Genomic DNA, 27,662 nt, shown 5'->3' with positions numbered 1-27,662 from the left:
TATTCAGCTCATGATAACGCCGCGTAAAGACTCTTTATTGCACCTTCTAGAGCTTAGTGTACTGAATTATCTATATTTAACACCTACTATATATCCCAAGGCAGTCTTCGTACTTGGAAAAGTATTCCGTGACAATATTATATTTATTTTGAAGGTCTCAACCGGAACGTTGAATCGTGTCGTGCATGTATGGCAGCTGTCAGCAAACACACTAAGTTGAAAGAAGGTAAGCATGTACAGAGAAGGTAGTTGACGACAGCTCATCGTTTTACTGTAAACTGTAGGTATTTCAGTCCGACCGGCTCCACGTCCGCCATTAGCCGGGAGCAGCTCGCTCTCCTCGCCAGGTAAGACAAGACACCTGGTCGGAGAGTCTGACGTGAACCAGACCCCGCTGCGAAATGAAGGGAATTACGTTAATATTCTCAACCAAGCAGCGAGTATTGGAACTATAACAATGTGACCCAGGTATTAAGGTGGAACACGACTCAGGTTATCGTTCGGCAGACTTCAAATCGGAAAGTAGCTCGGTTTTGAGTTTAATCCAGCTGGGATTCACCTGACATGCAGAGCAAGGTGTTGGTTCTCGCTGGTGAATTGATATTTAAAGGGTGCTATGTTATGAATATCACTTTTATTTACACAAGTTGATGGAATATAAAAATATATAACAACAGGTTCATCTGACTCCAGGTTCCAGGTGATCGTGACTCATACCTGCTGATTTCCAGTGTGTTAATGGAAGAGTGGAAAAGTAATGTGATCAAATCACCTGTCACTGAAATTAGTCATTAAATTATGAAAAATAAAATAAATACTGCAATGGTCTGAAATGTTCTCCATCCACTTTCTATCCTATATTTTGTTTCACTTATATTTTTGATCACTTGCAGACACAGTTTCCCTTTTAATATTTTCATTTTGTCAAAAGGTAATTAAAAGCCACCAGTGCAAACATTATTTAAAATTTAATCTATTCATGATTGCTGTTTTGTAGTCAAGTAGCTCTAAGTATCCTGATAGCCTTGACATGGCTATTTCAAATATGTTGATGAGCCTTGAGCTGTCTTTATCGAGAAGTCAAGTCCAGTGCAACTTTAATGTTTTGGCCATATTTCATGATGTTTGTACAACTAACAATAAAAATGAACATCAGGCTGCAGTTTGGACACATCTAACTGAAACAGGTGTTCTTGATGTCACTTTGATTTTATTTATGTTTGTTTTACTGTAAAATGAAATAAATTGTACACGAGTTGATGATAATAACATTGAGAAATTGGTGGATTTTTATATAATATCTTAATAAATGGCACTGAAGGACTAAATGTTGAAGAAGGGACATGTGTAATGTATTTGCCCCATCATTCTGAGTCTGTAGTCCAGTATACCACATGTATAAACAAGCTTTTCTTAAAAGTCATGTCAATGTACGTTGACTCAAATATTGAACTGGATTAAATCTACTTGTTTTTTTTTTTTGACCAGTTCATAGTAGTTTTTAAAAGGTGTTTTTAAACAGACTGTTTGTGTGTCTCTGTTGTGTTAGGTTACCAAATATGGCCTCATGGATTATTCAGGTGACTGTGATGCTGCTTTCTGCCTGCGTCCTCGGCAGCCAGGCCAAGAAGGACAAAGTGCTGTATTGTTCTGGTGAGTCGCTGTGTCTCAGCCCAGCCACTCCTTTCATCAGATGTTGTTGTGAAGAGAAAGAAAAGGCACAAATATTAACATTTTTCTGCTGCAGGGAGATAACAGTCCGCCCAAAGGAAAGTCAAAACTAGGGTTTGTTTCCAAGATATAATGTATTCAAATATTTCAACATTTAGATATAAAAAAAGTCTTTATTGTCATTGCAAATTATTGAATGATGAAATTAAATAAGTATATTTCCTGACCTTCTTTGAACATTTTTTGAAAAATAGATTTATTTAGATGCATACATGACTCGCAAATACTTGGGGATTACCCTAACCCCCATGAGATTTCAAGCTGAACCTAAAAAAAACCTCTGGGATCAGCTGAGAGGCCGTGTAAAGGCTCATAACTCCAGAACGTCAATGACCTGACGGCCGCTCTTCAAGACGAGCAGGACGTTGTGCTTCAGCAGACAAGTCGCCTTGTGAACAACACGAGACGTCGGGCCGTTATTGATGCTCAACGGAACATCAGAGAATCAGAACATGGCTCATTATTCAGACATTGTTGTTTGCTATTATGCTAATTCCATCCAGAAATTGTGTTTGTAAGGAACATTCAGTCTCAAGCTTCAAAGTATTGAATTGACATGTGTTGTGGGGGAAGTGCTGTTGTACTGAACATCAGCAGGGATGGTCACGTATTCATAAAAGCCCCAAATATCTGATTTACCTTGGAGTTTGTTCAGACTGACAGAAAACCACCTTCAAGATCCAGAATGATTACAGACGTTTTAATACAAACTGGATGCCGTGTTCTTGTGTCCAAGTCCATTTTTAGTGTAGAAATAGAAAAACTGATATTAAGAAAAACTTTAATATTATGGTCGGACTTCAGTCAAGAGCTGGAAAAATGGTAGAAATAAAAAAGTATATTCCAAGTTCATTATAATTTGTTTTATTTTCTTGTCTTTCTATTCTGAGTTTGCATATAAATGAGATCTTGTATTTTTTTCTTTGTGTTCATGCTCGGAAATACATTTAAAGAAATTAATTATATTAATATATGCATGTTTTGTTAGTGATGTCTTCACTCATTTGTGCATTTTAAAAGATTTTACTGTGGAAAAATGATCTGTGGAAACAGTGGAAACTGACCTGACTTTTATTAACTATTTGAGTATTTTGATGGTTTTCATCAAATATATTATATATATTTTGGGAATTCATACAAACATTTTCTCTAATAGACAATTTCAACAAAGATTTTACTTGTGTAATAAATCAGATGTGGAAGTTATGGGAAAAAAAACTTAGATTTTCATTAATTGTATTATTATTTTATTTAAAAAAAATCTTTTCGATACCCTTGTTACCGTCTGTATTCAGTCGGTGAAAGAGATTTTGTGAAAGACGCAGTCGGTTTCTTGTGTGTTGACAGTTTGTTGAGAAATGAGGCTCCTCTCAGGACTTCCTCACCGTTGTTGGATTCTGGTCGAGAAGTAACTTTGCTCCTGTTGTGGCCACATTGAAATGGATCACAGTTCTCTGGACTCTTTACAACCTTAACCTGAACACGCGTCACCAAATACTCCTCAGATATTTAGTGTCTGTGCAACATTTGCCCAGTAAGTTAAAGAGACATCTACCTTCAGTTGTACATTGAAAAGCAGTTTCAATCCTTTAGTAGTCGCATCATAATTGGATTATATCATAAATAAAGTAATATAGTGTTTTAAAGCCCAGATGAGAAGAAATGTACATTTCGATGGTGATTATTTTGCCTGGAGGCCAGTTATTTCTCAGTCCGTGTCGATCTGTTTTTAAACGCTTTATCATTTTAACACTCTTCTCCTATGTGATGCACGTATTGCTACTGACCCTGTCGATCAATGGATGCCCCCCCCTTTATCTGCTCATTTCCCAGCATGCAAGGCGATCGTGGATGAACTGAAATACTCGATCGGTCAAGTGGACCCTAAGAAGACCATCAATGTCGGCAGCTTCAGACTGAACCCCGATGGAACCATGACGGACAAAAAGGTAGAGTGCACTGATGTGCAGCTGAAGACAATTGCGAGTATTGGGACTTGCGGAAAGCGAAGTCTGCAAGCCGCCGTCGTTACACCGCCTTGCTTTATGGCAGTTCTTTAACTTGAAAACGTGAAGTGATGTTGTGATTGAAAGCTGCTCAGGCCGGCCCCCCCCCCCCCCCCGTTACAGCCAAAATGCTCCTGATGTCACTTCAGAGACAACTGCTTCTTTTTAGATTGCTGAAGTATGCCCAGGGAGAACTGTGGTTCAGTGGCTTGCTCAAGGACACTTCGGCACGTGGAGATGGCAATCGAACCAGAAGCGTTCTGATTGGGAGACGACCAGCTGCTCGTATTTCTCTTCGGATATGAGCAGACAAAATATATGATTGGTTCCTAAACCTGCCAATCAAAAGAAAAGGAAACGAGAAACAGTTTTATATCCTAAATGTGTTCTTTTCATAACAGGAGACAAATATGACAATGTCCAATAAAAAGGGCTTCTCATGACTTCATAAACTGCTCACAGTGCTCTATGTACAGTGAGCAAAAAGAAAATACTATTGAATACTAGTTGCCTATTTCTCATATTGACCACATTGATGTGTTTTTTATTTCCTCCAGTGCTGCAAACCGTTGGCCTTTCCTCAGTGAGCTTCATGAGGTCATCACCTGAAAGGGTTTTCACTTCACTGCGGTCATTTTCGCAGTTTCTTGCCTTCTTAATGGGTTTGGAACCATCAGTTGTGTTGAGCAGAAGTCAGGTTGGTTCACAGCCAACAGCCCCATTTCACCATTGTTCGAATTCAGTTCATGTCAAGAACCAATCGGCTAAATAAAAGGAAATGACAGTCTATCATTACTTTATATACTGAAGCTCAGTCAGTCTGGAAAATTGCAAAAACTTTGAATATGTCCCCAATAGGGATGGGGCCGTTCCGATCCAGTATCGGTGTCGGGTTTCGATACAACATAATTCACGGATCAGAAATTTCCGATCCAACCAGTGGAGATTTCCGATTCATGAACTTCGTCTGGTTCACCGTTGCTGAAACGACTCCAGTGTTTCCCTGCCGCTGGCTGCAAACTGTGGAATGGATTTCCTGAATGGAGGCGGGTCTGAATGAGACGCGGAGTAATGAGCCATGAAATCCATTCCACAGCTTGCAGCCAGCCAGCAGGCTAGCGTAGCAGCACTGTGCTGTCCAACTGTTTGGATGTATTTTACACTCAAAACACGGCAAAGCAACACAGCAACGTGAAACGTCTACAAAGCCGTTGTACAGCGAGGCGCCGCCGGACGTCACCGTTTTAAAACTCCAGCCCGTGGAGGAGAACAGCGCTGACTGTGACATCAACAGAATAAAAAGCAGCTCCTCCACTGGAGCAGGGGATTCACACCCCCGTGAAGCTGCGTCCTCCTCCACGATATAATCCCTGAAAATAGTCCCATTCATCTGTGTTGTTTGAGCAGGAAGCATTGTGCTTGTGCTGCGTTGCTAAAGAAGTTCCCCATGGATTAATAAAGAGATTGTGAGGTTTTAAAGATAGATAGTTTATTATGAGATGATGACGTCACACAGACCTCCACATTGTCCAAAGTGAACAAAAATAGTTTGTACTGCTTCCTTTCCTGACCTTCTACTAACCTCAAGTTCTCTTTTGAGAGAAAACATGCAAACATTTGTACATTTCATACTTTACTGTAGAGAGGAATTTATTACAGCCTCATATAAAATCAACAATAATAATAGTAATAATATTAAAGCAAACAGCTCTGGTGTCAGAATATATGGCAGGTGAACATTCCTCCGTTGGGTTCCCCCACAAAGTCGCAGAGTCAGGAGTTTCCACAACCATTATTCTTTTATTAAATGAAATCCAAACAAAGTCACACCTCACAGAGCACTGTCTGCACACAGCCTGTCTCCCTCCTGTCACCCTGTGTCTCCAGGCAGCTCCTGGTGAGGCAGCACACCTGATTCCCCTCTCTGCCACAGGATAGTATCGGAATCGGCCGATATCCAAATTCAGGTATCGGGATCGGATCGGGAGTGAATATACGTGGATCGGTGCGTCCCTCGTCCCCAAGTACAGTTACCAAAATTATCAAGCGCGACAGCGAAACTGGCTGACTTGAGGCCCAGGAAAGAAGAAGAAGAAGAAACTTTATTTATATAGCACCTTTCAAAGATAAAATCACAAGGTGCTTCACAGAGGCATAAAAATAATAAAATAGTCCGGACAACAATAAAATAGTACGGACACAGTAAAATAGTACGGACACAGTAAAATAGTACGGACATAATAAAATAGTACGGACGGAATAAAGATAAAACCAATCACAGCTATGTCAACTAAAAGCTTGTCTGAACAGCCGTGTTTTCAGCTGTTTCTTAAAAGAATCAACAGAGTCGGCTACACGCAGCGACAAAGGAAGGTCGTTCCACAATCTAGGAGCAGCAGCTTTAAAGGCCAAGTCTCCTCTGGATTTAAAGTGGGTCCGTGGAACAGTAAGGAGGTTCTGGCCCGAGAACCTAAGGGAGCGACCGGGGGAGTACCAGGGGCACAACAAGTCAGACACATATTTAGGAGCCTGACCTTGCAACGCTCTAAAAGTCCAAACTAAAATCTTGAAATCAATTCGAAATTTGATGGGGAGCCAGTGCAGAGAATATAAAATAGGAGTAATGTGAGATCGTCTGCTAGATCCTGTTAAAGGAAAGGAAGACCAAGAGTCACCTCTGCTGCCGGGGAGAAGTCCAGCCGAGTCGCCAGCATCAGAAATCATAAGTTAACAGCAGCTCAGATAAATGCCGCACAGAGTTCTCGTAGCAGAGACGTCTCTACGAATGAACGCAAATACTGAGCATCTCTGGAACTCCTGCAAGACTGTTGGAGAATCGTTTCAGGTGAAGCTCATCAAGAAAATGCCCAGAAAACAAATCGGTGATCACAGCAAAGGGTGGCTATTTGGACAAATCTAAAATCTGAATGTATTTACCTTTGCCAGTGGAACTTGCAAGGACGTTATATTTATTTATTTATTGGTTTGTATGCATGTATTTTACCAGTGTTTTCCATAAATTCCTCATGTGAATTGCATGAAATGTTCAGGGACGATTAGTCGTCATCCATGGAGCTACTGATTAGGTCTGGGTACGTTAACGGCTCACCACCTTTGAATAAATCCCAGAAAACTGTGACAAAAGTGTCCCACACAAAGTGGATTAGAGAGGCACATCATGGAGGAGATCAAACGAGATCGGCGTCTGTCGCCATGGAGACGCTTTCCACTCGGTATTTCACACAGTGATGAGGCTACCTGACCGACCCAGTGAGCGTCTATGAGCTAATGGCTATCATGCTAGCTCGGTTCCGCAATCAAATGTGGCGATGGCGAAGGTCTTTGCTCTGCCAGGTGACGTTCTAGTTCCGTCTGTGATCAGTCATCGTTTTCACTCTTTCAGTGAGAATCTATCATGGAAATAGACCAGAAAATAAAGAGGAAACATTAATTGAGAAGGCGTCTGGAAAACTGAAAAAAAAAATCCCTTAACCTTTAGTTTGAATTTCTTCATGCTCTTTTGAATGTTTCCAGTGTTTGGATTTGTTTCGCGCTGTTGCAGTGAAACGCCATTGTGGGAGATCACATGTTGCAGCCTGCTCGTCCTCTATCTCCGTGGCGTCCGGCCCGTGAACGCTGTGGGACTTTAGAGGTTGGCTATTGTTGCTCCTCTAATGAGATCACGTCCCAGTGGAAGCTGGAAACCTTGTGTCACACAGGGAGTGGGCTATCATGAGGTGTCCAGCTCTGCTATTGATTTCCCTGCATTACAGCCTCTGTTCAGGCTGTCACTTTGTCACACGGTCCACCTGAACGTCCTTCAAGCTGCTTCCCTCTCCATCATTAACAGTCACTTTAAGATGCATTTGCAACATTTCACTGACACACTGTGGCTTTAGTTCACTGCTGCTCAGCTCATCTAACCAACTCCTGCAATTCAGCCACACACAGCTCTGAGTAATACGCTTCTACCCTCACAACTTCAACAAATATAAGTCAGCTTGGTACTTCAACTACGTTTTTTTTGCCCCATAATTAAAACACCTATGTGACGTGCAGCTTGTATAATGAAAATGAAGTGTAAACATGCAGCAGCAGAAGATATCGTTTAGAAAAAGGTTTTCTTTACCAATTAAACAGGTTAATTTTAAATAAAATATGAGCAAAACGTGTTCTCACGTCTCCCCAGACAAGAAAAGCAACGTGTTAGCATGTTGAAAAGCTTCAGTTAGGTTTTAAGTGACGAGGACACAGTTCTGCACCTGTTTGCAGTTGTTGTGACCATGATGTCAACATGCACAACGTACACATCACAATAGACTAATGTTATCATTTCCAGCACTTTGCATTCATGCTAAGCAAATAACAATAAAAAAAAAAAAACTGCAGTTAAACACACTAGTTTGGCAAATATGCAATGAACTCATTTACAAACTTGAATCATCAGCCCAGTTTATTTCCTACCTCGTGGCCAGAAGCACAAAAATCAAGAAATAAATGACACAAAAGTCATCAAACTGCTCCACTTATGAAGTGCTGCTGATGGCCACTGCAGGCACGAAGACGCTAAAAACCAAACTGTGCTTTTATTTAGAATTTCCCTGCATCTGGTTGTTGGTTGAAATGGAACGTTTGCTGTGAACTTTCCACAAACTGGATTACGACGGAGGAGCTGCACAGCGCCTCCTAGAGGCAGAAGGATGGAGGTTCTGGCTCAATGCCCTCTATCCTCTGCTCAAGATTGACCTCAAACAACGGTCAAATCCAGAAGTCCTTAATGCTGCTGTTGTTGCTGCTCCCTGTGCCTCTTTTAGCTGCTCATTAACCAGTTGTCTGAAGGTGGATTCATTTAGTCATGAATGCTAATTACTCTTCTTGTGCCCCCTGTGGCTCCTGCATGGATTTCATTTAGTCTGCCCCCCAGCTGTGTGTGTGTGTGTGTGTGTGTGTGTGTGTGTGTGTGTGCGTGCGTGCGTGCGTGCGTGCGTGCGTGCGTGCGTGCGTGCGTGCGTGTGTGTGTCATTAGAAAGGGGGGAAATGGCACACACAGCACATATACAGAGGTCAGTATATCAGTGTTTTTTTAGTCCATTTTAACAAGATTAAGAAATGATTTCCTGTCTTTGTTTTAGTAGACGTCAAAGTAAAGGATTTGTAAAGTAATTCAAAGATGATTAAATGATCTTGGAGGTCAACGGAATAATTGCTCCAACAATAGCAAACAAGTGTTTATTTTATTAAATTTAGAAAGAAAATGTGAGAAGAAGTGCAAATGAATTGTAGTCTGAAGTAATTAAATGACTTTGATGATATTTATATTAAAAGGTACTCGAGTGGAAAACCGGCTTTGACTTGGTTTAACTGAGCCAATTTTAAACTGCAATGTTGGATTGATGCCGTTTTCTCGCTGAAGCTGACCTGTTAATCACATCTGTGAAAGAGGTCAGAGTCTGTGACACGTCCACGTTTGACAAAATTCACGTTGACGGCCGAGCCGGGTTCAAATCAGCAGATAGACCCCCCCCCCCCCCCCCCCCCCCCCGACATCATGGTGTGTTACCTCACCAACATATCAGTATGTTACACTGTTACCGACGACAACCCTGAAGTTACGCAATCTGTTTTAGACACAGGCGTTCTATTTTGAAAAGAACTGGATTCACAAGCCACTTCCTGTCTGGTCTGACGTGATCTTCTACCACATGGAAACGTGAGCGTTGTCTGACGACAGGAAGACTTGAGATGCTGTTACGCTTGTTGATGATCACAATGATGAATTTGTGATGTGTTGTGTAGAACACACACACACACACACACACACACACACACACACACACCTGATTCTCACCATGGCTTCACCTGTGTAATCGTTTGTATTACCACATTTCAATGGACTTGTAATGAGTCATTCTTGCAGTGATGTTCAGTCATTAGAGGAAAGTAATATTCACTGAACAAATATATAAAGGCAACAGTTTTGTTTTTGCTCTCATTTTTCATGAGATGAACTCGAAGATCTAAGACTTTTTCTATATATGCAAAAGACCTATTTCTCTAATATTGTTGACACATTTGCCTCAGTCTGTGTTAGTGAGCACTTTGCCAGGATAACCATCCCACCTCACAGGTGAGGCGTATGGAGATGCTGAGTCGACAGTGTGAATGTTGCACAGGTGTGTCTTGGGGTGACCACCATCAAAGGTCACTCTGAAATGTGCAGTTTTGCCCTCTGACTCTCCAGAGTTTAGCTAATGTTTATTGTGTGTATTAAAACTTGTTTCAACAACCTCATAACAGCAGGTGAGGCAGAAGAAGGGCCTCGGGGTAGGGGGCGCCGGTGAGGGATGGTTGCTGCAGAGCAAGACGCAGGGAGTTCGTCTCTCAATCCAAGCGGGAGCCAATTATTACCATTTATGTCCAGAAGAACTTCATTTCTCAGTAAAGGTGAAATCATTGCACCTTTTTTTAATGATATATGCGCCACGCCTGCTGCGGTTTGTCGATGCTGGCTGTTATTCACTTGGTTTTCATTCAGGTTTTTTTTAATCTTTAAACTATTTTCTTCAGTTTTGTTGTGTTTCTTTCCATAGTTGACAGTAAATAGACCATGTTTGATGTCCAGTTGGCTTGTTGATATAAATCAGCTCATCACTTCTTTGTAAATCATTTTTAGATTAGATTAGATTCGACTTTATTGTCATTACAAATGCAACAAAATGCAGTTTAGCATCTAACCAGAAGTGCAATATCGCAAGTATCCGCTATTATACACAGTTAAAATATATCTGCATAGCAGTGTACATTCCTATATATATATATATACATATACACATATATGAATAATAAATAAATAGGGAACAGTGTGAGGTTGCTATTACTAGAATTGACATTAATTACATTATATTACATTTAATGGACTAAGTGTCATTAACGTGCTTTAACAGGGTGAGAGTTCAGTAGAGTGACGGCTCTGTGGAAGAAACTGTCTCGTAGCCTGCTGGTCCTGGTCCCGTGGCTCCCGGCCCGGAGGCTCCTGTAGCGGAGGCTCCCGGTCCGGAGGCTCCTGTAGCGGAGGCTCCCGGTTCGGAGGCTCCTGTAGCGGAGGCTCCCGGTCCGGAGGCTCCTGTAGCGGAGGCTCCCGGTCCGGAGGCTCCTGTAGCGGAGGCTCCCGGTCCGGAGGCTCCCGGCCCGGAGGCTCCTGTAGCGGAGGCTCCCGGCCCGGAGGCTCCTGTAGCGCAGGCTCCCGGTCCGGAGGCTCCCGGTCCGGAGGCTCCCGGTCCGGAGGCTCCTGGTTCGGAGGCTCCCGGTTCGGAGGCTCCCGGCCCGGAGGCTCCTGTAGCGGAGGCTCCCGGTTCGGAGGCTCCCGGTTCGGAGGCTCCCGGACCGGAGGCTCCTGTAGCGGAGGCTCCTGGCCCGGAGGCTCCTGTAGCGGAGGCTCCCGGTTCGGAGGCTCCCGGCCCGGAGGCTCCTGTAGCGGAGGCTCCTGGCCCGGAGGCTCCTGTAGCGGAGGCTCCTGGCCCGGAGGCTCCTGTAGCGGAGGCTCCCGGTTCGGAGGCTCCCGGTCCGGAGGCTCCTGTAGTGGAGGCTCCCGGTTCGGAGGCTCCCGGCCCGGAGGCTCCCGGCCCGGAGGCTCCCGGCCCGGAGGCTCCCGGTCCGGAGGCTCCTGTAGCGGAGGCTCCCGGTTCGGAGGCTCCCGGCCCGGAGGCTCCTGTAGCGGCGGCTCCTGTAGCGGAGGCTCCCGGCCCGGAGGCTCCCGGCCCGGAGGCTCCTGTAGCGGAGGCTCCTGGCCCGGAGGCTCCTGTAGCGGAGGCTCCTGGCCCAGAGGCTCCTGTAGCGGAGGCTCCCGGTTCGGAGGCTCCCGGTCCGGAGGCTCCTGTAGCGGAGGCTCCTGGCCCGGAGGCTCCTGTAGCGGAGGCTCCCGGTTCGGAGGCTCCCGGCCCGGAGGCTCCTGTAGTGGAGGCTCCCGGTTCGGAGGCTCCCGGCCCGGAGGCTCCCGGCCCGGAGGCTCCCGGCCCGGAGGCTCCCGGTCCGGAGGCTCCTGTAGCGGAGGCTCCCGGTTCGGAGGCTCCCGGCCCGGAGGCTCCTGTAGCGGCGGCTCCTGTAGCGGAGGCTCCCGGCCCGGAGGCTCCCGGTCCGGAGGCTCCTGTAGCGGAGGCTCCTGTAGCGGAGGCTCCCGGCCCGGAGGCTCCCGGTCCGGAGGCTCCCGGTCCGGAGGCTCCCGGCCCGGAGGCTCCTGTAGCGGAGGCTCCCGGCCCGGAGGCTCCTGTAGCGGCGGCTCCTGTAGCGGAGGCTCCCGGCCCGGAGGCTCCCGGTCCGGAGGCTCCTGTAGCGGAGGCTCCTGTAGCGGAGGCTCCTGTAGCGGAGGCTCCCGGTTCGGAGGCTCCCGGTCCGGAGGCTCCTGTAGCGGAGGCTCCTGGCCCGGAGGCTCCTGTAGCGGAGGCTCCCGGTTCGGAGGCTCCCGGTCCGGAGGCTCCTGTAGTGGAGGCTCCCGGTTCGGAGGCTCCCGGCCCGGAGGCTCCTGTAGCGGAGGCTCCCGGTTCGGAGGCTCCCGGTTCGGAGGCTCCCGGACCGGAGGCTCCTGTAGCGGAGGCTCCTGGCCCGGAGGCTCCTGTAGCGGAGGCTCCCGGTTCGGAGGCTCCCGGCCCGGAGGCTCCTGTAGCGGAGGCTCCTGGCCCGGAGGCTCCTGTAGCGGAGGCTCCCGGTTCGGAGGCTCCCGGTCCGGAGGCTCCTGTAGTGGAGGCTCCCGGTTCGGAGGCTCCCGGCCCGGAGGCTCCTGTAGCGGAGGCTCCCGGCCCGGAGGCTCCCGGTCCGGAGGCTCCCGGTCCGGAGGCTCCTGTAGCGGAGGCTCCTGTAGCGGAGGCTCCCGGCCCGGAGGCTCCCGGTCCGGAGGCTCCCGGTCCGGAGGCTCCTGTAGCGGAGGCTCCTGTAGCGGAGGCTCCCGGCCCGGAGGCTCCTGTAGCGGAGGCTCCCGGTTCGGAGGCTCCCGGTCCGGAGGCTCCTGTAGTGGAGGCTCCCGGTTCGGAGGCTCCCGGCCCGGAGGCTCCTGTAGCGGAGGCTCCCGGTTCGGAGGCTCCCGGTTCGGAGGCTCCCGGACCGGAGGCTCCTGTAGCGGAGGCTCCTGGCCCGGAGGCTCCTGTAGCGGAGGCTCCCGGTTCGGAGGCTCCCGGCCCGGAGGCTCCCGGTCCGGAGTCTCCTGTAGCGGAGGCTCCCGGTTCGGAGGCTCCCAGCCCGGAGGCTCCTGTAGCGGAGGCTCCTGTAGCGGAGGCTCCCGGCCCGGAGGCTCCTGTAGCGGCGGCTCCTGTAGCGGAGGCTCCCGGCCCGGAGGCTCCCGGTCCGGAGGCTCCCGGTCCGGAGGCTCCTGTAGCGGAGGCTCCTGTAGCGGAGGCTCCCGACCCGGAGGCTCCCGGTCCGGAGGCTCCCGGTCCGGAGGCTCCTGTAGCGGAGGCTCCTGTAGCGGAGGCTCCTGTAGCGGAGGCTCCCGGCCCGGAGGCTCCCGGTCCGGAGGCTCCCGGTCCGGAGGCTCCTGTAGCGGAGGCTCCTGTAGCGGAGGCTCCCGGCCCGGAGGCTCCTGTAGCGGAGGCTCCCGGTTCGGAGGCTCCCGGTCCGGAGGCTCCTGTAGTGGAGGCTCCCGGTTCGGAGGCTCCCGGCCCGGAGGCTCCTGTAGCGGAGGCTCCCGGTTCGGAGGCTCCCGGTTCGGAGGCTCCCGGACCGGAGGCTCCTGTAGCGGAGGCTCCTGGCCCGGAGGCTCCTGTAGCGGAGGCTCCCGGTTCGGAGGCTCCCGGCCCGGAGGCTCCCGGTCCGGAGTCTCCTGTAGCGGAGGCTCCCGGTTCGGAGGCTCCCAGCCCGGAGGCTCCTGTAGCGGAGGCTCCTGTAGCGGAGGCTCCCGGCCCGGAGGCTCCTGTAGCGGCGGCTCCTGTAGCGGAGGCTCCCGGCCCGGAGGCTCCCGGTCCGGAGGCTCCCGGTCCGGAGGCTCCTGTAGCGGAGGCTCCTGTAGCGGAGGCTCCCGACCCGGAGGCTCCCGGTCCGGAGGCTCCCGGCCCGGAGGCTCCTGTAGCGGCGGCCAGGAGGCAGGAGGCTAAAAAGTCTGTGTGCAGGATGGGAGGAGTCCTTCACAATTTTCAGAGCCCTACGCAGGGAGCCTTGCTCTGGATTTTCTCGAGGGCAGTGAGTGGAGTGAGAACAGGTGCTGGTGAGGCTTCTTGATGAGGCTGGAGGTGTTGATGGTCCAGGACTGTCCAGCCCTTCACTCTGTACATATCTATTAGCAACTTCCTACTAAATATTAACATTTCCCTCCTCATACCAGTATTTTCTTATTTTATGTTCTATTCTTGCTAGTTTTATATCCAGGGATTAATAAAGTAGGCCTGAGCAGTGAAGCAGTGGTGAGCACTCTCCCCTCACAGCCAGAGGGTCCCGGGTTCAAATCCTGGCCGGGGTCTTCACATGTTCTCCTTGGACTGTGGGAGGTTTCCTCACACACTTGAGGTTAATTGGTGACTCTAAATTGAACCTGGGTCTGAATATGAATGTGTGTGGTTGTCTGTCTCTGTTGTCCAGGTGTATCCTGCCCTCGCCCATAGTTAACCATAACTATTTAGTGAACCCTAACCATCGGTGAGGGCAGGATACCCATAGTGAGCTGGGATTGGCTCCAGCACCCTGCGACCCTCAACAGAATAAAGCGGCATCGAAGAGGGATTAATAAAAGTATTTACTCTATGTGTAAACATGGCCCCTGAACTGCTGCCGGTCAAACTGTCAATAATCTACTCTGCTTGGTGCAGATATTTGTAAATCTGATTTTGTTAAAGCCAGTGCTCGCTGCCTCACCAGACATGAACGTCACCACAAGCCACCTCATTCTTAGAAGATTCCGTTTCCTTCAACGCCTCGAGATCAGCTTCTTTTAGGGCCGGTCCATACGAGAACGCCGTTTCACATAAATGCATCGTTTCTGGCCGATTATCCACTCGGCACTGCTTTTCAGGAGCCTGAAAACAATTAATCAAAATGTTTGTTTTTTTTAAACACGAGTTCCAGAGTAGAGAAGTTCTATAACGCCGGCTCTGCTTTGAAGTGTGGACGGGCAAATGTGGAAAACAATGAAGTCACCCCGTCTTCTGTGTTTTTTGTGTATTTGGTGAGTCACAGCACCCCTAAAGGCCTGGCATATGTACTACATCATGTTGTTTATTCATGTTGCTGCTGCCTCACTGGTGCAACTATAGAAACTAGACTTTGACAGCTTTTCTTCCTGGAGTACTTTCCCTCACTAAAAAAAAATCTTCAGGTAAACCTGGAGCACAGTGATCTCAGCCTGTGCAGAAAAACTGCTTGAGAGGTTGAAATATTACCATCAAACCAAAGTAAGTCTGTCTGTGGCTCATCTCTCCATACGAACAAATGGCTGCTTTGTTCAGCCTGTCCAGGAAGTGGAGAGTTCTGTACAGTCTGAGAAGAGGCTGTTGAATCACAACGACACAAAGCACACATTAAAATATGAACATCGGACTGATGCGGATGTTGGCCCCTCTGTTAATATCTCTCTGACCCTTTTGCTTATTGGATTGAAATCTTCGATTCACCTCCAAAAACTTCAAGATTGCCTCCCAACAAAAACCCTGTGTTTCCCAGCAGCACAGAGGAGTTCTGGTGACGGTGCTGCTCAGGACGCCGAGGATGAGCTCCTCCTCTGACCTGAGCTGACACCAACCTCCACCTGTTGCTTTGTTCGGTCAATCAAATGTTACTGAGCCAAAGAAGAAGCCAAACCTTGATCCCATGCCCTCCCGGATCCCTCCTTTTCAGCCGCTTGTGACCTGGAGTGAATCGGAGAGGGAGGGATGTCACAGCTTAGATGCCATCAGTGAGGAGGATTTGCAGGTTTTAAGTCTCTGCTCTTTGGCCTCCTCACAGTAGGACTTCCTGGGGGCATGGGGCTGCTCCGTGGCACAAAAGTTAAACCTGCCCACCGCAACAATGACACATTTAGGCCTCCAAAGACATTGAACTTAGTTGAAGCAGGGAGTTGATCTCATAGTGACCAGTGGGAAGTCATGCATTGAGAATGAGAAGATGCACAAAGACGTGTTGACACAGTGACACAGAATATCATGGCTGAGAAATGTGGCGGTTTGGTGACATGTGGTCTTGTTTTTAATCCACCACAGGGTTTTTTTTTTTTGGAGGGTCTTTTTCCGGACTGCTGAAAGAAAGAGCGAACTTTTTTCTTTTACTTACTTTTTGAGATTCACATCAGTCTGCTTCCTGAGTGTGGAGCCGACATGAAACATGACATCCCCGGGTTTGACTTTCATATAGACACTGAAGCAGGTGTTTATTAACACTCCTGAATCCTGCGAGGGACCGTGACCTTGTTGCTGGGATTTGGTTCAAAATAATGACGTTTAAAAAAATATAGCAGCAGCCTGCATGTGTTTTGGTTTTTGTGTTGGTGTTTGACCTTTACTGTGCGTCGGCCACGTTGAGGCCGGCCGGCTTCTGGTTTTCTTCTCCTCGGACAAACAGGACCTGTGGATGACACGGTAAAGAACATGACAGCCCCATCCAGTGACTGGAGACATAACATGAACAACAAATTTACTTGGTTTTACATTAAATCGGCACTTTGCATGTCGAAATTTTGCACAACTGTGTCACGACCTCAAAAACCGCACATGAATGTCACTCGAGCAACAGACCCCAGAGAGAAAAACACCTTTTTGGGGCATTTACCAAGGTAAGAGAGTAGAGAAGTATTGACCGTATCAATACAGGATCTCTTCTGTAGACCCAGTTCTTCCACCTTGTAATTGTTTCCCTGGAATGTCAACATGTTAAAAGTCACGTTTGCAGGACCTCACAACTCATTCAAGACGATTACAAGCCCCAGTAAATGTTTTATTGAAACCTTTCATCGATTCCTTTTGCCTTTTGTCATTATTTGTTTAGGTGTTGGGGGAAACGTCCACCTTTCTGAACGTTCCCCACTTTACCGCAGAAGGCTGGATTGTTGGTCTCTTATTGTATCTCATGGGTGGGCAGAGTTGGGCATCAAACTACCAACCTTAGGATCGGGGTACGATCCTCTCTCACATCTCGTACAACATTATCAAGTCAAATCACCAAATAAGAATATTCACTGTGTCCAAATGGTCCAAAACAACCAGCCAGTGCTTATGGGTACATTTATTGTGACTGCAAAACCAATTAACATGAATATTCTAAAATGTATGTTTGCTTTCATCTTTTCTCACCTCTTCTGTTTGGAAAGCCAGTCAGTGTTCTTTCTTCTCTTTGTGCGACCTCACCTATCTTCACCTCTAAACCGCGAACAACAGGCCACTTAATTCCTCCTTAAAGAATGAATATCATTTACAGTCTGGATTCCTGGATAATTACCAACAGCTTCTTGTCAAAGGGAAGTCGCTGTATTATCATCACACTATTATCACAGACACTCCCATTCATTACGCTACGCTTTAAATAGCATAATGCTCCAAATGACATTGGCGCTTCCTTCTCCTCTCCACTGTGATGACAATGTTATTATTATTATTAATTTATGGGTCTTCATTGGCCCATATCAGCAGGACAATGAAATTGAAAGGCCCCTGTCCACAGCGGTGCAATAATGGCTCCCTGTCCAATGGGAATTGAATGGAGGATGGCATCCCTGAGAAGCCTATTCTGTGGCTGCGGCGGCCGCACACCACCACCACCCCTCACCCCATTCTTCAAACAACGCTGTGACTGACAGCTCCCTTTCACCGGGCTCCGACTGGCAAGGAAGGGCTTTAATTCCAAACCATTTTGTACCATGGCATGATAATGACTCAGACCCAAGCCCATGGGCTGAGATGGACCGACATGGTTTTATTGTCGGCCAGGGGGAGAGAACTCTCGCTCTCTCTTTTTTTTCCCTTTTTTTTTTTTTTATCCCCCCCTCTAAATGGGATGTGAATGAGACTGAGGATTTAGTTTGAGATTAAATTTTCAACTCATAATAATGACAATAAACTTATATGGGTCTTGGTTTTGTCCATGTTATCAGGACATCTGATTATTTTCATATCGAATTAATTAATTATCTAGTCAATAAAACCTGAATGATTAAAAACACAATGGAGTCCAAAGTCACTCCTCCATCCATATTAGACCCTTTTTTTTATATTATATGTGTGTGTGTACGTACGTATTTGTGTATATAACAGCCATCCCATATATGTACATATAACATGCAAATATACGTTTGTCATTATTTTTTTAACATGTTTAAATATACACTCTCACACAAACGATGTGAAGTTAAGAGCGTTTCACATTATAATAAAAATCCATATATATATAACTAAATGCACTTTATGTGTTACACCTCAATATAATTTTTTGTTATGTATTATATATTAATATATATATTTCTTTTCATTCATCTTACCAATTATGTGTCTCCTGCTTTAGTGACGAAGATTATTTGTTCCTGAGTCTTCTTAAATACTAAAGTGTATTTACTTAAAATGTCTCAGAAACTTAAATTCACTAATAGATCACAATATTTATTTTAGGAAAAACGTCCGAAATGTGTTCAATGTGATTGATCATATTTTTAATTAAGTATATCTATAATAGACATTAATGCTTCTTTTTTGTAGTCAAGTTGTTTTATTGTCAATCAAGTTCTACATACTTGTTTAAATGTTTGCTTTGATATTATTCGGGTTGGTGTGTGTATCTGTAATGACGCTTGTTTAATTCAAATTTGATTTGTATGCAACATGTTTAGTTTTGTGCGTGAGTTTCCTTTAAATATGTATTCTATTTAAAGTTGCAGTGGAAAGTGACGTTTGGAAGTAAATGGTAAAAGTTTATTTTTGAGTTGCTGCTTTTTTGGATGACTTGAGGTGAAGGAGCTCCGGTTCTGAACAAGAAATCTCGTCGCATCAGGGTTCTGTGAGGAAAACCTGCTGAATGGAACTGTTATACAGTGATGTCTCACATTGATTTCACTTTTTATTTTCCCAAACTCGTCTTTAAAGTAATGCGATTACTCTGAAATGATGGTCGTGGCCCGTGCGTGTGGCGAGACGGGAGCAGAGCCCGTTCCGTGGTCCAGAGATGAACTGTCAAAGTCGTCACGGGCAGATTTTGATTGATAGGTGAACCTCATCGTGAGCGGGCCGCGGTGACCTACATCCCCCCCCGAGCTCGGCCCCGCCAACCTTTGGCCCCGCGCCGCTTTGCTTTTCTCTTCGCTGGTCAACTTCCTTCCTCTTTACTGCCTCGGTGTTGTCGGAGCTGCAGAGGTCTGGAGATGAAGGGAAAGACGGCAGGATCACCGTTGATGCTCAGTCTGGATGAACAACGCAGAGGAAGACGACTAGAAAACAGATGGTGGAGAGGCCTCTTGTCACCCTGTGTGTGTGTGTGTGTGTGTACACTGTGTGTACTGTGTGTACTGTGTACTGTGATCAGTAGGCCTGGCCCGGAAGGGAACATAGCCAATTCTGAAAAGAAACAAAAGAGGTCAGGGAATAATTTATCCTTATTGTTACGAAATCCAGTTCATCTGCAAGATGCCCTCCAACCCTCCCTTCCTCCTCGGGGGTGCTGCACCCCCCCACCCTCCACCCTCCACCCTCCACCCCCCACCTCCACTCTGCCACCGTTTGACCAGAGCATACAAGGAAGATTTCCTCCTTTGATCAGTGGAGGGTGGCGGTGGGGCGGGGGGGGCGGGGGGGCGGGAGATGAATAGCACCAGGAGACGGAGCGGAGGAGATGAGCTGCACTTGGCTTCTGTTCAGGCCTCCTCCTCCTCTGACCCCACCCTTCTTAGGAAACACCCCCCTCTCACACTCCCCCGCGGATTGTTGGGTTTTTTTTTCATTCCTGTTTGAGGTGCAAAGAGCACCGACCCCCCCCCCCCCCCACCGCCCCTGCGTCCCTGCCTCCACGTCGGCCCTCTTCCTGCCCTCTCCTTGCCCCGTCAGCCCTCCCGCCCTCTCTCCTTCCGGGGAGGCGGAGAACAGAGAGCTGCACCTGTCTTGACCCGTCTAGACACCTCCGGAAGAGGTGGAGGAGGAGGCTGCTCACACAGGTTAAAAGTCAGAGTTGGAGGGGGCAGAAGCTCACCCTGCTGACCCCCACTGTGCCCCCCCCCCCCCCCCCCCCCATCCCCCCACCCCCCACCACACCCTTCCGTAACACAGCTGACACCACACACCACTTTGGCACTGGCAGTAGTGTGGGTAAAAGTCGTTTGTTCTTGGTGTGCAGGTCCCGCTGGCCCGCTCCGAGACTCACCTCAGCGAGCTCCTGGAGGGCGTGTGCGACAGCATGAGCGACTACGCCCTCCACCTCCACCCCGACACGCAGCACAAGCAGTACCGCAGGTTTGCTCCCAGGGGCAGCGGCGCCGCCGGAGAATTCCCAGACTTCAAGAACTTCCAGTTCGACGGGCCCGAGGCGTCCGGCGCACTCAAGTTCGCAGTAAGTGTGTGTGTGTGTTTTGTGTGTGTGTGTGTGTGTGTGTGTGTGTGTGTGTGTGTGTGTGTGTGTGTGTGTGTGTGTGTGTGTGTGTGTGTCTTTAGAGAAAGTAGCCACTTTCTTTTTCATTAATAAATGGATAACTGCCTCTGCTGAACATTAACATGTGAATAGTTCAATAGTTGTGGGAATATTAAGTTCATTCCAACGTTACTGAACGTTTGTCTTGATACTCCAAACATATTGTTTTGGGCCTTCAGCGTCAATACAGCTCGTCTTCCTCCCAGTCAGAGCTGCTGAGCCATCCTTTGTTAATATACAGTAAATACTAAAGAACTATATCTGTGTGTGTGTGTGAATTTATGTGATTTCACAAAGAAGATCCATATACTTCCAACAGATTTTCTTATATCAAAAGGGCATTTCAGGGTGTGGACTAACAAATGAAGGGCACCTAAGGATTAAAACTGAGAGGAGACATTAATGTTAGATTACATTGTTGTGATGTCAAATGAAAACTATGAATATAGGAAGTATTACAAGGTAAACAATTAGGCACATTAACATAAGCGTACACACGCGTGCAGCATATACATATTGCTAGTTTTTATTTCATAATATTTCTGCAGGTTTGAGCTTGATTGTCAGAAGAATGTTTATCCGTGAAGCGTTTTTCATGCAGGTTGACGCTTCCAACAGTGAAAATAAAACCAAACCAGGAGACGAGCATGAAAACATTCATTTAAGTTGCTTTACTTGCTAACTTTTACATTCAGTGAGTTTGTGTCGTCAGTCTTTAAAAACCTGCTGACCTGCTTCGTTTTATTTTTTAATAAACAAATACTTATTTATACGTTTAACCCTTCATGAGGAAACTAACAACGTATGGTTGTTTCTTTAAAACGTACTCTTCTACTTTCATACGTCACTATTGAGCCAAGATGGTTAAACCTGTTCGAAAACACGTTTTTAACTTTTGCAGATTTTTTTTTTAGATTTACCTACAAGTTGTGAGACCTGATTTCATTTTTACCAGTTTTACAGTTTTCATCCATTTTATTCACCCTGAGTTGTTTCGTGTTAAAACTCTAAAAAGTTCCCTTCTGAAATGTTCTTGAATTGAGTGTTGAAATGATATCAAACAGTTCAATTAGCGCGTAATTAAAGTTTAAGCTCAGAACTGTAAAGCGTGTTTCTATTTGTGAGCCGCTCCAGAAGAAGCCTCTGCCTCCACTTGTCCAGAAACGGACTGTAAATACAGTACGTGGAGTATTTTGTAGCGTGGAGTCGGTGATCACATGGCTCGGTGGGAACGAGAAGCTGCATCATGCCACACGGTGTCATGTGACTGAAACACTGCCAGGGATGTTGTTGTTGTTTTTTATGAATGGAGAAACACGAGCTTCAGATCACAGTCGACATCTTGTCACACTCGCAGCGCCTCAGGAATTGTTCTTTTTCTATGTATTACAAAACGTTGTGGGTTTTGTGCAGCTCGTGTTTGACGAGGGTTCATTGTTTCCCGTTTGGAAAGAAATATAAATAATAAGATTTTATATGCAGGATTTTTTTTTTAAAAAGCACCCAAACAGCCTCAATAAGTCCTCCTGTGCTCCGTGTACTGTGGACGCGCCGTGGCCTTTGAATCAAACAAGTTCAACGGAAATTAAACTGCAGATCTTTATCTTGGGTGTAAAGTTTCTGAAGAAGCTGTGAGACGTTTAAAGTGTCGAAAAGGGAAAAGGACTTGTGAGTTTGGTCTGCGTGACCACCAACTTGTCAAAATGGCTGATCGCTTTGGCACACGGGAGAGAAACATGGCTACCGCCCTCCATTGTGTGAGGAGACACCACGAACCGTGTGTGTGTGTGTGTGTGTGTGTGTGTGTGTGTGCGTGTGCGTGCGCACGTGGCCGAGCTGCCTCTGTTCCCGAAGTGCCCCGGGGCCACGACTCCTCTGTGTGTGTGTGTGTGTGTGTGTGTCAGTGTGAGACGCTGGTGGAGGAGCTGGAGGACGACATCATCGCGGCGTTCAGCCGGGGCGGAGACGTGGAGCAGCAGGAGTTATGCAACCGGGCGTCAGGTAGCGCCGCTCCTTCTTCTCCACACATCTATACCTCCCCGCGCGTCACACGCTTCACCTCACTGGATTATGCCGACCTCGGGGAGGAAACATAAGAAAAGAAAAACTTCATTGTTTGAACTCTGAACCGTTTGGCTGATTTAGAAAAGCTCACGAAAACCTTCAACCAACGTCCTCCACCGCCGTACGCATCATCGCAGTGTTTGCACTATTTTCTTGTGTTTTTACTCCTGATCCGTCACCTCATTTTAACCACAAATGTCTCTTTTGATCGACACTGGTGATTTATTTCCACTTTATTAACAGATTGTCTTTGTGTGTTTTCATTTCCAGACTACTGTGCAGGCAGCAGCCACACAAACGAGGAGCTGTAGGGAGTCGGCGGACCGAGGTGGGGCCGGCTTTAACCGGGACATTGTGGACAAATCGGGACTTTAATTAAGACGAAGCAACCATTTTTATCATCTTTTTTTAAATAAATAAAACAATTTACAGAATCACTGACGTGTGCAAAGTCTTTTTTTTTTTTTTTTTGCAAAGTCGTCACACTTCATTCCAGAGCAGCTTTAATTATATGTGGATGACGTTGAGCTGAGATTAACTAACCAAGCAGAAATAGTTGAACTATTTGCGATTGAAAATGAAAGGTGGAGGGGTTTGAGTGTCACATACAAATGTAATGAAATCAGATAAAAGCAATACGGCAAGGCAATAAATAATGAATACTACTCCATTATTAATACTATATCATTAAAACACAAAGCTTTTAAAAGCGCCGCTGCGTGCTGAGAATGTAAAATACACTATACATGTTGGAGACACTTACTATTGCTTTAACCTTCAAAGTAAAAGCCTCTCACTAGCACCAGTCAACGCATATTTATTGACTGTGGATCTGGCGTGGACAACATTATATTTTATTATGAAAATACAGGAAGCCTTAGGGTTCGGTCATTTGGAGAAGTGGCTGAAGAACAGATATTGTCTATATTTTCAGTGTGTACACATCATTTCATTCATAAATATGGGAAATACACAGTGGAATCCATTTAGTATTTTTTGAATGAGTCTGAGCCTTTTCCAGTGTACAAGCCGTTTGAATTCATCAAACTATTCACTGCAGAGTTGGTTCTCTGAGTGGTGACAGCACCATGTTTGAGGATGAGACTGCTGGATGGAATGATTCTTCACTGTCTGGTTGTGTAGAAGTGGTCAAACCTTTCAGGTGTTCAAACCCGAGCGGCTCCTGTGCTGCGCCGAGCCGCCGTCCTCACGTGAACATGCGGATTTCCAATAGTCAAGCGTCCTCTCACGCAAACTAGCAGGTGTGGCGGCGCCGAGGCGTCCCGTTCTCCGATTGGAGCAGAGCCAGCAGCAGCCGGCCCAGGATTGGTCACAACGAGGTGTATTGATATGTTAAAACGTTTCCTGTCGAGGACTCTAAGTTTCTGCTTGGGCCGAGCTGGAGGAGGCGGATGTGTAGTTTTTAAGAAGGAGATTAGCTGCAGACTGCAGGACAAACGTTGAGTATCAGTGTGACACTCTGGGTCTTTCACTGTTGGTTTCATGAGAAGGGATTTCATTTCATCATCAGTGAGGCCTGTTGACCAGAGAGGAACCAATCACAAGGATTTCTGTTAAGAAGGGTGGAGAGCAAAATGGGGTGTTGTGTTTATCTGACTTCTTCATCCTCAACTCTCATCTTTCACTGAAGCTTCAGTCTGTGGCTCCTCATGGTTTCTCACCTCCTCCACCCTCACCCACAATCTGCATGAGGCGACTTTGACCTGCCGTGTCCTCATTTTCAAGCATTTTGAAGATTTTTGTTTTAATACTTCACCTTCGTCTTTCATGAAAATGACAAATCTTTGCTTCATCTGCTCTCATAGCCAACTTAATTTGATCAAACCAGCCCAATTTTACAAACTGCAACAGAGATTCCTTTTTCTTTCACATTGATTTTAAGATGAAAGAAAGTTAAGAATCAAGTGGAAGGTACAACTGATAGTAATTGTCAAAACACAACTTTCCAGTGCTGAATATATTGCATTATGGAGATAACTTGTTATTAATTCATCATGTTTTGGTCAAAAACAAATATGTAGCAGGGAAAATAATGTTTCAATGAAGACACACTAGAAAAGCGTCTAACCTGCACTCGAAGGTTGTTGTTTTTGTTTGTTTTAACTTAATGATTATAGATCCCAATAAGCATTCACCGTAAAAAAAAAAAAGTAAATCATGATAAATTGCAATACTTTCAATGGGCTGTTGGCTAAGCTCCGCCCCCGAGGCAAATGAACCACGAGCATTCAACAAGTACCAACTGGTGGGATAACGCACCAAATAAATCAGTACAACTTCTTTGCTATTTAATTGTTTGCTACGTTCTCATTCGTATCGATGGTGGCTTCTCTGTCCTCCTCCTCCACCTCCTCCTCCTCCTCCTCCTCCTCCTCCTCCTCTTCCTCCTCCTCCTCCTCCTCCTCCTCCTCGACCTCCATTACTAAAAACAGCTTCAGCGGTCTGTTAGCTTTGGAGGAGATGAGATCCGGCTCTGCAACCCGCAAACATCCCAGCTCGTGCTAGGTGCTAGCCCGCGGTGGCTACGTTAGCAGAAGTTTAGTTACAAGTAAACTATGAGGATTACCAGTTTGCCTTCGGTTAGCCAACGAGCTACTTGATTAGCGAGCATCGTTGACACCAGTGGAATTGGCGAACAGTGTTGCCATTAAAAAACCAAGCGTAACAAGCAGTAAGCTGCAGCTAGCGACGGCTTGTGGCCACAGTAACTCAGGGGGCGTGGCTTAGCCAGAGGCGTGCTAGTACTGTAAATCCCAACACTGGATGCAACAGTGGATAAAGGTTAACCTCAGCCAAGAGAGACGACAGCAGGAAAACACTTCAACTTTCCACCTTCAGCAAAAGTAGCAAATAGCTCACTGAAACTTTCACTGAAACTTTCACTGAAACTTTCACTATAGTGACAGAAGTTACTGGACTTGTTTGTAAACTCCTGCGCCGCGCCAGATTTCTGCTCCTCGGACTGGATCAGTTCTGGTTTCATTCACTCTTTTGGTAACAGATTACCTTCAATTCATGTATAAATACTGTCAAATAAATCAAAAGAGTGCTTTAACTAACTAAAGTGTGAACTTTCCCCTCTAGCTTGAATAAAGTCACCATTTTCTATCGCGTTTAGTAGGACTGAGGTAATTGTTTTAACATCTGTGCTTGTCTGAACACCCCGACATAAAACCCAATCGAATCTAAATTAATCTGCATAGTAACCGAAATATATACCAACCTTATGTCTCCATCAACGCTTTGTTAACGTTAAATAACCTTTTCAAAGTCTTATTTGTGTTACTCGTGCTGTTTCTTATGCTCGGGCCTTCAAAGTAAAAGCACCTACCATTTACAATAGAACTTGCACACACACAAAAAAGACACCTTCAAAGTAAAACCAGCTACCGAGCTATTTGGGTCCTTTAGACCAAGTAACAGTGCTTTTTCTCTTCGCTCCTCCAGAGCTTGAGGACTGGAAGAGCCTGTGTTCAGGGGTTTTCAACCTTTATGACCAACAGAGCCGTTATTGTCACCAAATCCAATTTAACTGGAGCCGCAAAACGTTTAACCATTAAAAATGAGGCCCACGTAGTTCTTAAAGTTTCATAAATGGTTTTAATATATGTACAAAAACTGTATTTTTATGTTGCATTTATGAAGTTTCAACAACAATTTAGGATGGTAAACGTTTAATTTCTGATTTTTTTTTTTAGCAGACTTACTGTTTTGACTCTCCTTAAGCTGTTATTTTCCCCATTTTAAACTTTTTTCTTTGAGAAAGTCTTGACATAAATTTTTTTCTAAGCAGTTTTTTTCTAATTTCTTGTGGTTTTTGTTATTTTTCCCCCCATTGTAGTTATTGTGCCTTTTTTAAGCGTCAATTTGAAAATGACTCTTGAGTAAGAAAAAAAAAAAAATGATAACTGTTTATTTATGTATGATTTTGAGAACGCTTCAGGGAGCCACTACTGAAGGGCTAAACAAGCTCATGTTGTTCCAAACCACTGCTCTATTGAATTATGTCCACAATTGTCCTTGTTGAGATCCCTTTGGCCAGTAGGACACGTTGAGTTAATAACCTGCAGCGTCTTTAAATCCCCTTCATATGAACTCAAACAGGGACATGTGCTTCAAACAGCCTTTTAACCTTCACACATTCAATTAATTGTAACAAAGATTTGCTCTGAAGTGAACCAGAGGACATCGTCCTACGTCAACGTGCCGGCCGAATATCACGAAGAAACCAAAGGTTCCCTTTAAAAGAGAAGAAGAAACTCACACCTCCTTCCTGACTCGTCCTCTGATATCCCTTTAATCAGATTGTTTCTGTTTGTTTGGTTTGTTTTCTTCCTCCTCTCACCAGCAAACACTGACCCGCCCCTGCTGGAGGTTTGTTCTTGTCGTTCATGCGAGAATGCTAATCCTCTCTTGTTTAATTGTGGGTTTTGACCCTGAAATGATGAATAAATGATGACAAGCACAGGCCCGGATGCTGTTTGTGTGTTTTTTGCACTGCAGCGGCAGCAGTGCGCCCATGCAGCCCCCCCCCCCCCCCCCCCCCCACGCTGCCGGTTTGATTTCCTCTCTGCTGGGGCGCTCCAGTCACAGTAGGACCCATACGAGCTCATTGTGCCGCTGCCTGTCTGGAAATGTCAAGCGGCTCAGCTTCCACCCCTGACAGATCAAGGGTTACCAAGGTGCTGACAGGGTGCTGCGGGGGGGGGGGACAGACGCCTTTAATGCTCTCTGCTCGCAGCCCATTGGCCCACACATTGACTTTTACCAGGCAGCCGCTACCAGGACGTGAAAACACTCGTGATGAGCAAATCTGTTAAACATGCTTTAGGTATAAATATGGTGTTTTTGTTTTTGTTTTTTTTCTTTTCAACTCTCACAAAGCTACGTTTATCCAAAATATTATCAATCTGGTGAGAATCAAGGAGTCAATAATACAGTCATGCTGAACACAAAGAGGAGCTGCTGTTATGTGTTGCATCTCTCGTCATGCCGAGTAAAAATATCTTATTGATGCTTTTAATGTGAAATGATGTTCAAACGCACAAGAGTTCGACATCAGATAATGTTATTTAATGATAGAATTTACAATAAATGATGTTTGTTTTTCAAAATTGTTCTCACTGTGCTTTTATACTTTTTATTTCTTTGTTTTTAGATGCTATTAAAGCCTAATTTCAGCCTTTTGAAAAGATATTCCATTCATGTATGTGCCTATGGTGTATATTTTTCAATTCTGATAATAAAGCTCTATAATCCATCTATCTTGCT

The 27,662-nt window shown here is 46.1% G+C and overlaps 1 protein-coding gene across 3 annotated transcripts; it reads left to right on the top strand.

Moving 5' to 3' along the window:
• Window positions 1-191: 191 nt before the first annotated feature.
• On the top strand, window positions 192-22,806 carry cnpy1 (canopy FGF signaling regulator 1). Of its 3 annotated transcripts, none has more exons than XM_080503882.1 (6): window positions 192-226; window positions 1,550-1,653; window positions 3,565-3,680; window positions 20,016-20,228; window positions 22,211-22,307; window positions 22,641-22,806. In XM_080503882.1, the coding sequence occupies exons 2-6, from the start codon at window positions 1,560-1,562 to the stop codon at window positions 22,679-22,681; spliced, it is 561 nt and encodes a 186-aa protein (XP_080360008.1). In that variant the 5' UTR covers window positions 192-226; window positions 1,550-1,559; the 3' UTR covers window positions 22,682-22,806. The 3 variants fall into 3 exon arrangements, with proteins under 3 accessions (XP_080360008.1, XP_080360007.1, XP_080360009.1); XM_080503881.1 differs by having other exon boundaries at window positions 216-347; XM_080503883.1 differs by lacking the exon at window positions 22,211-22,307 and having other exon boundaries at window positions 216-347.
• Window positions 22,807-27,662: the final 4,856 nt, after the last annotated feature.

Source organism: Blennius ocellaris, assembly GCF_963422515.1.
Source record: "Blennius ocellaris genome assembly, chromosome: 10".
In the NCBI taxonomy this organism is placed as follows: domain Eukaryota; kingdom Metazoa; phylum Chordata; class Actinopteri; order Blenniiformes; family Blenniidae; genus Blennius; species Blennius ocellaris.
The sequence above is the reverse complement of the archived record's forward strand: the minus strand, read 5'-3'. Positions and strand labels throughout refer to the sequence as shown.

Coding starts and splice junctions, on each gene's coding strand:
- cnpy1 (XM_080503882.1), top strand. CDS start 1,560: ATGGCCTCATGGATTATTCAGGTGACTGTGATGCTGCTTTCTGCCTGC. Junction 3,681..20,015: donor GAACCATGACGGACAAAAAG/GTAGAGTGCACT, acceptor CTTGGTGTGCAG/GTCCCGCTGGCCCGCTCCGA. Junction 22,308..22,640: donor GTTATGCAACCGGGCGTCAG/GTAGCGCCGCTC, acceptor TTTCATTTCCAG/ACTACTGTGCAGGCAGCAGC.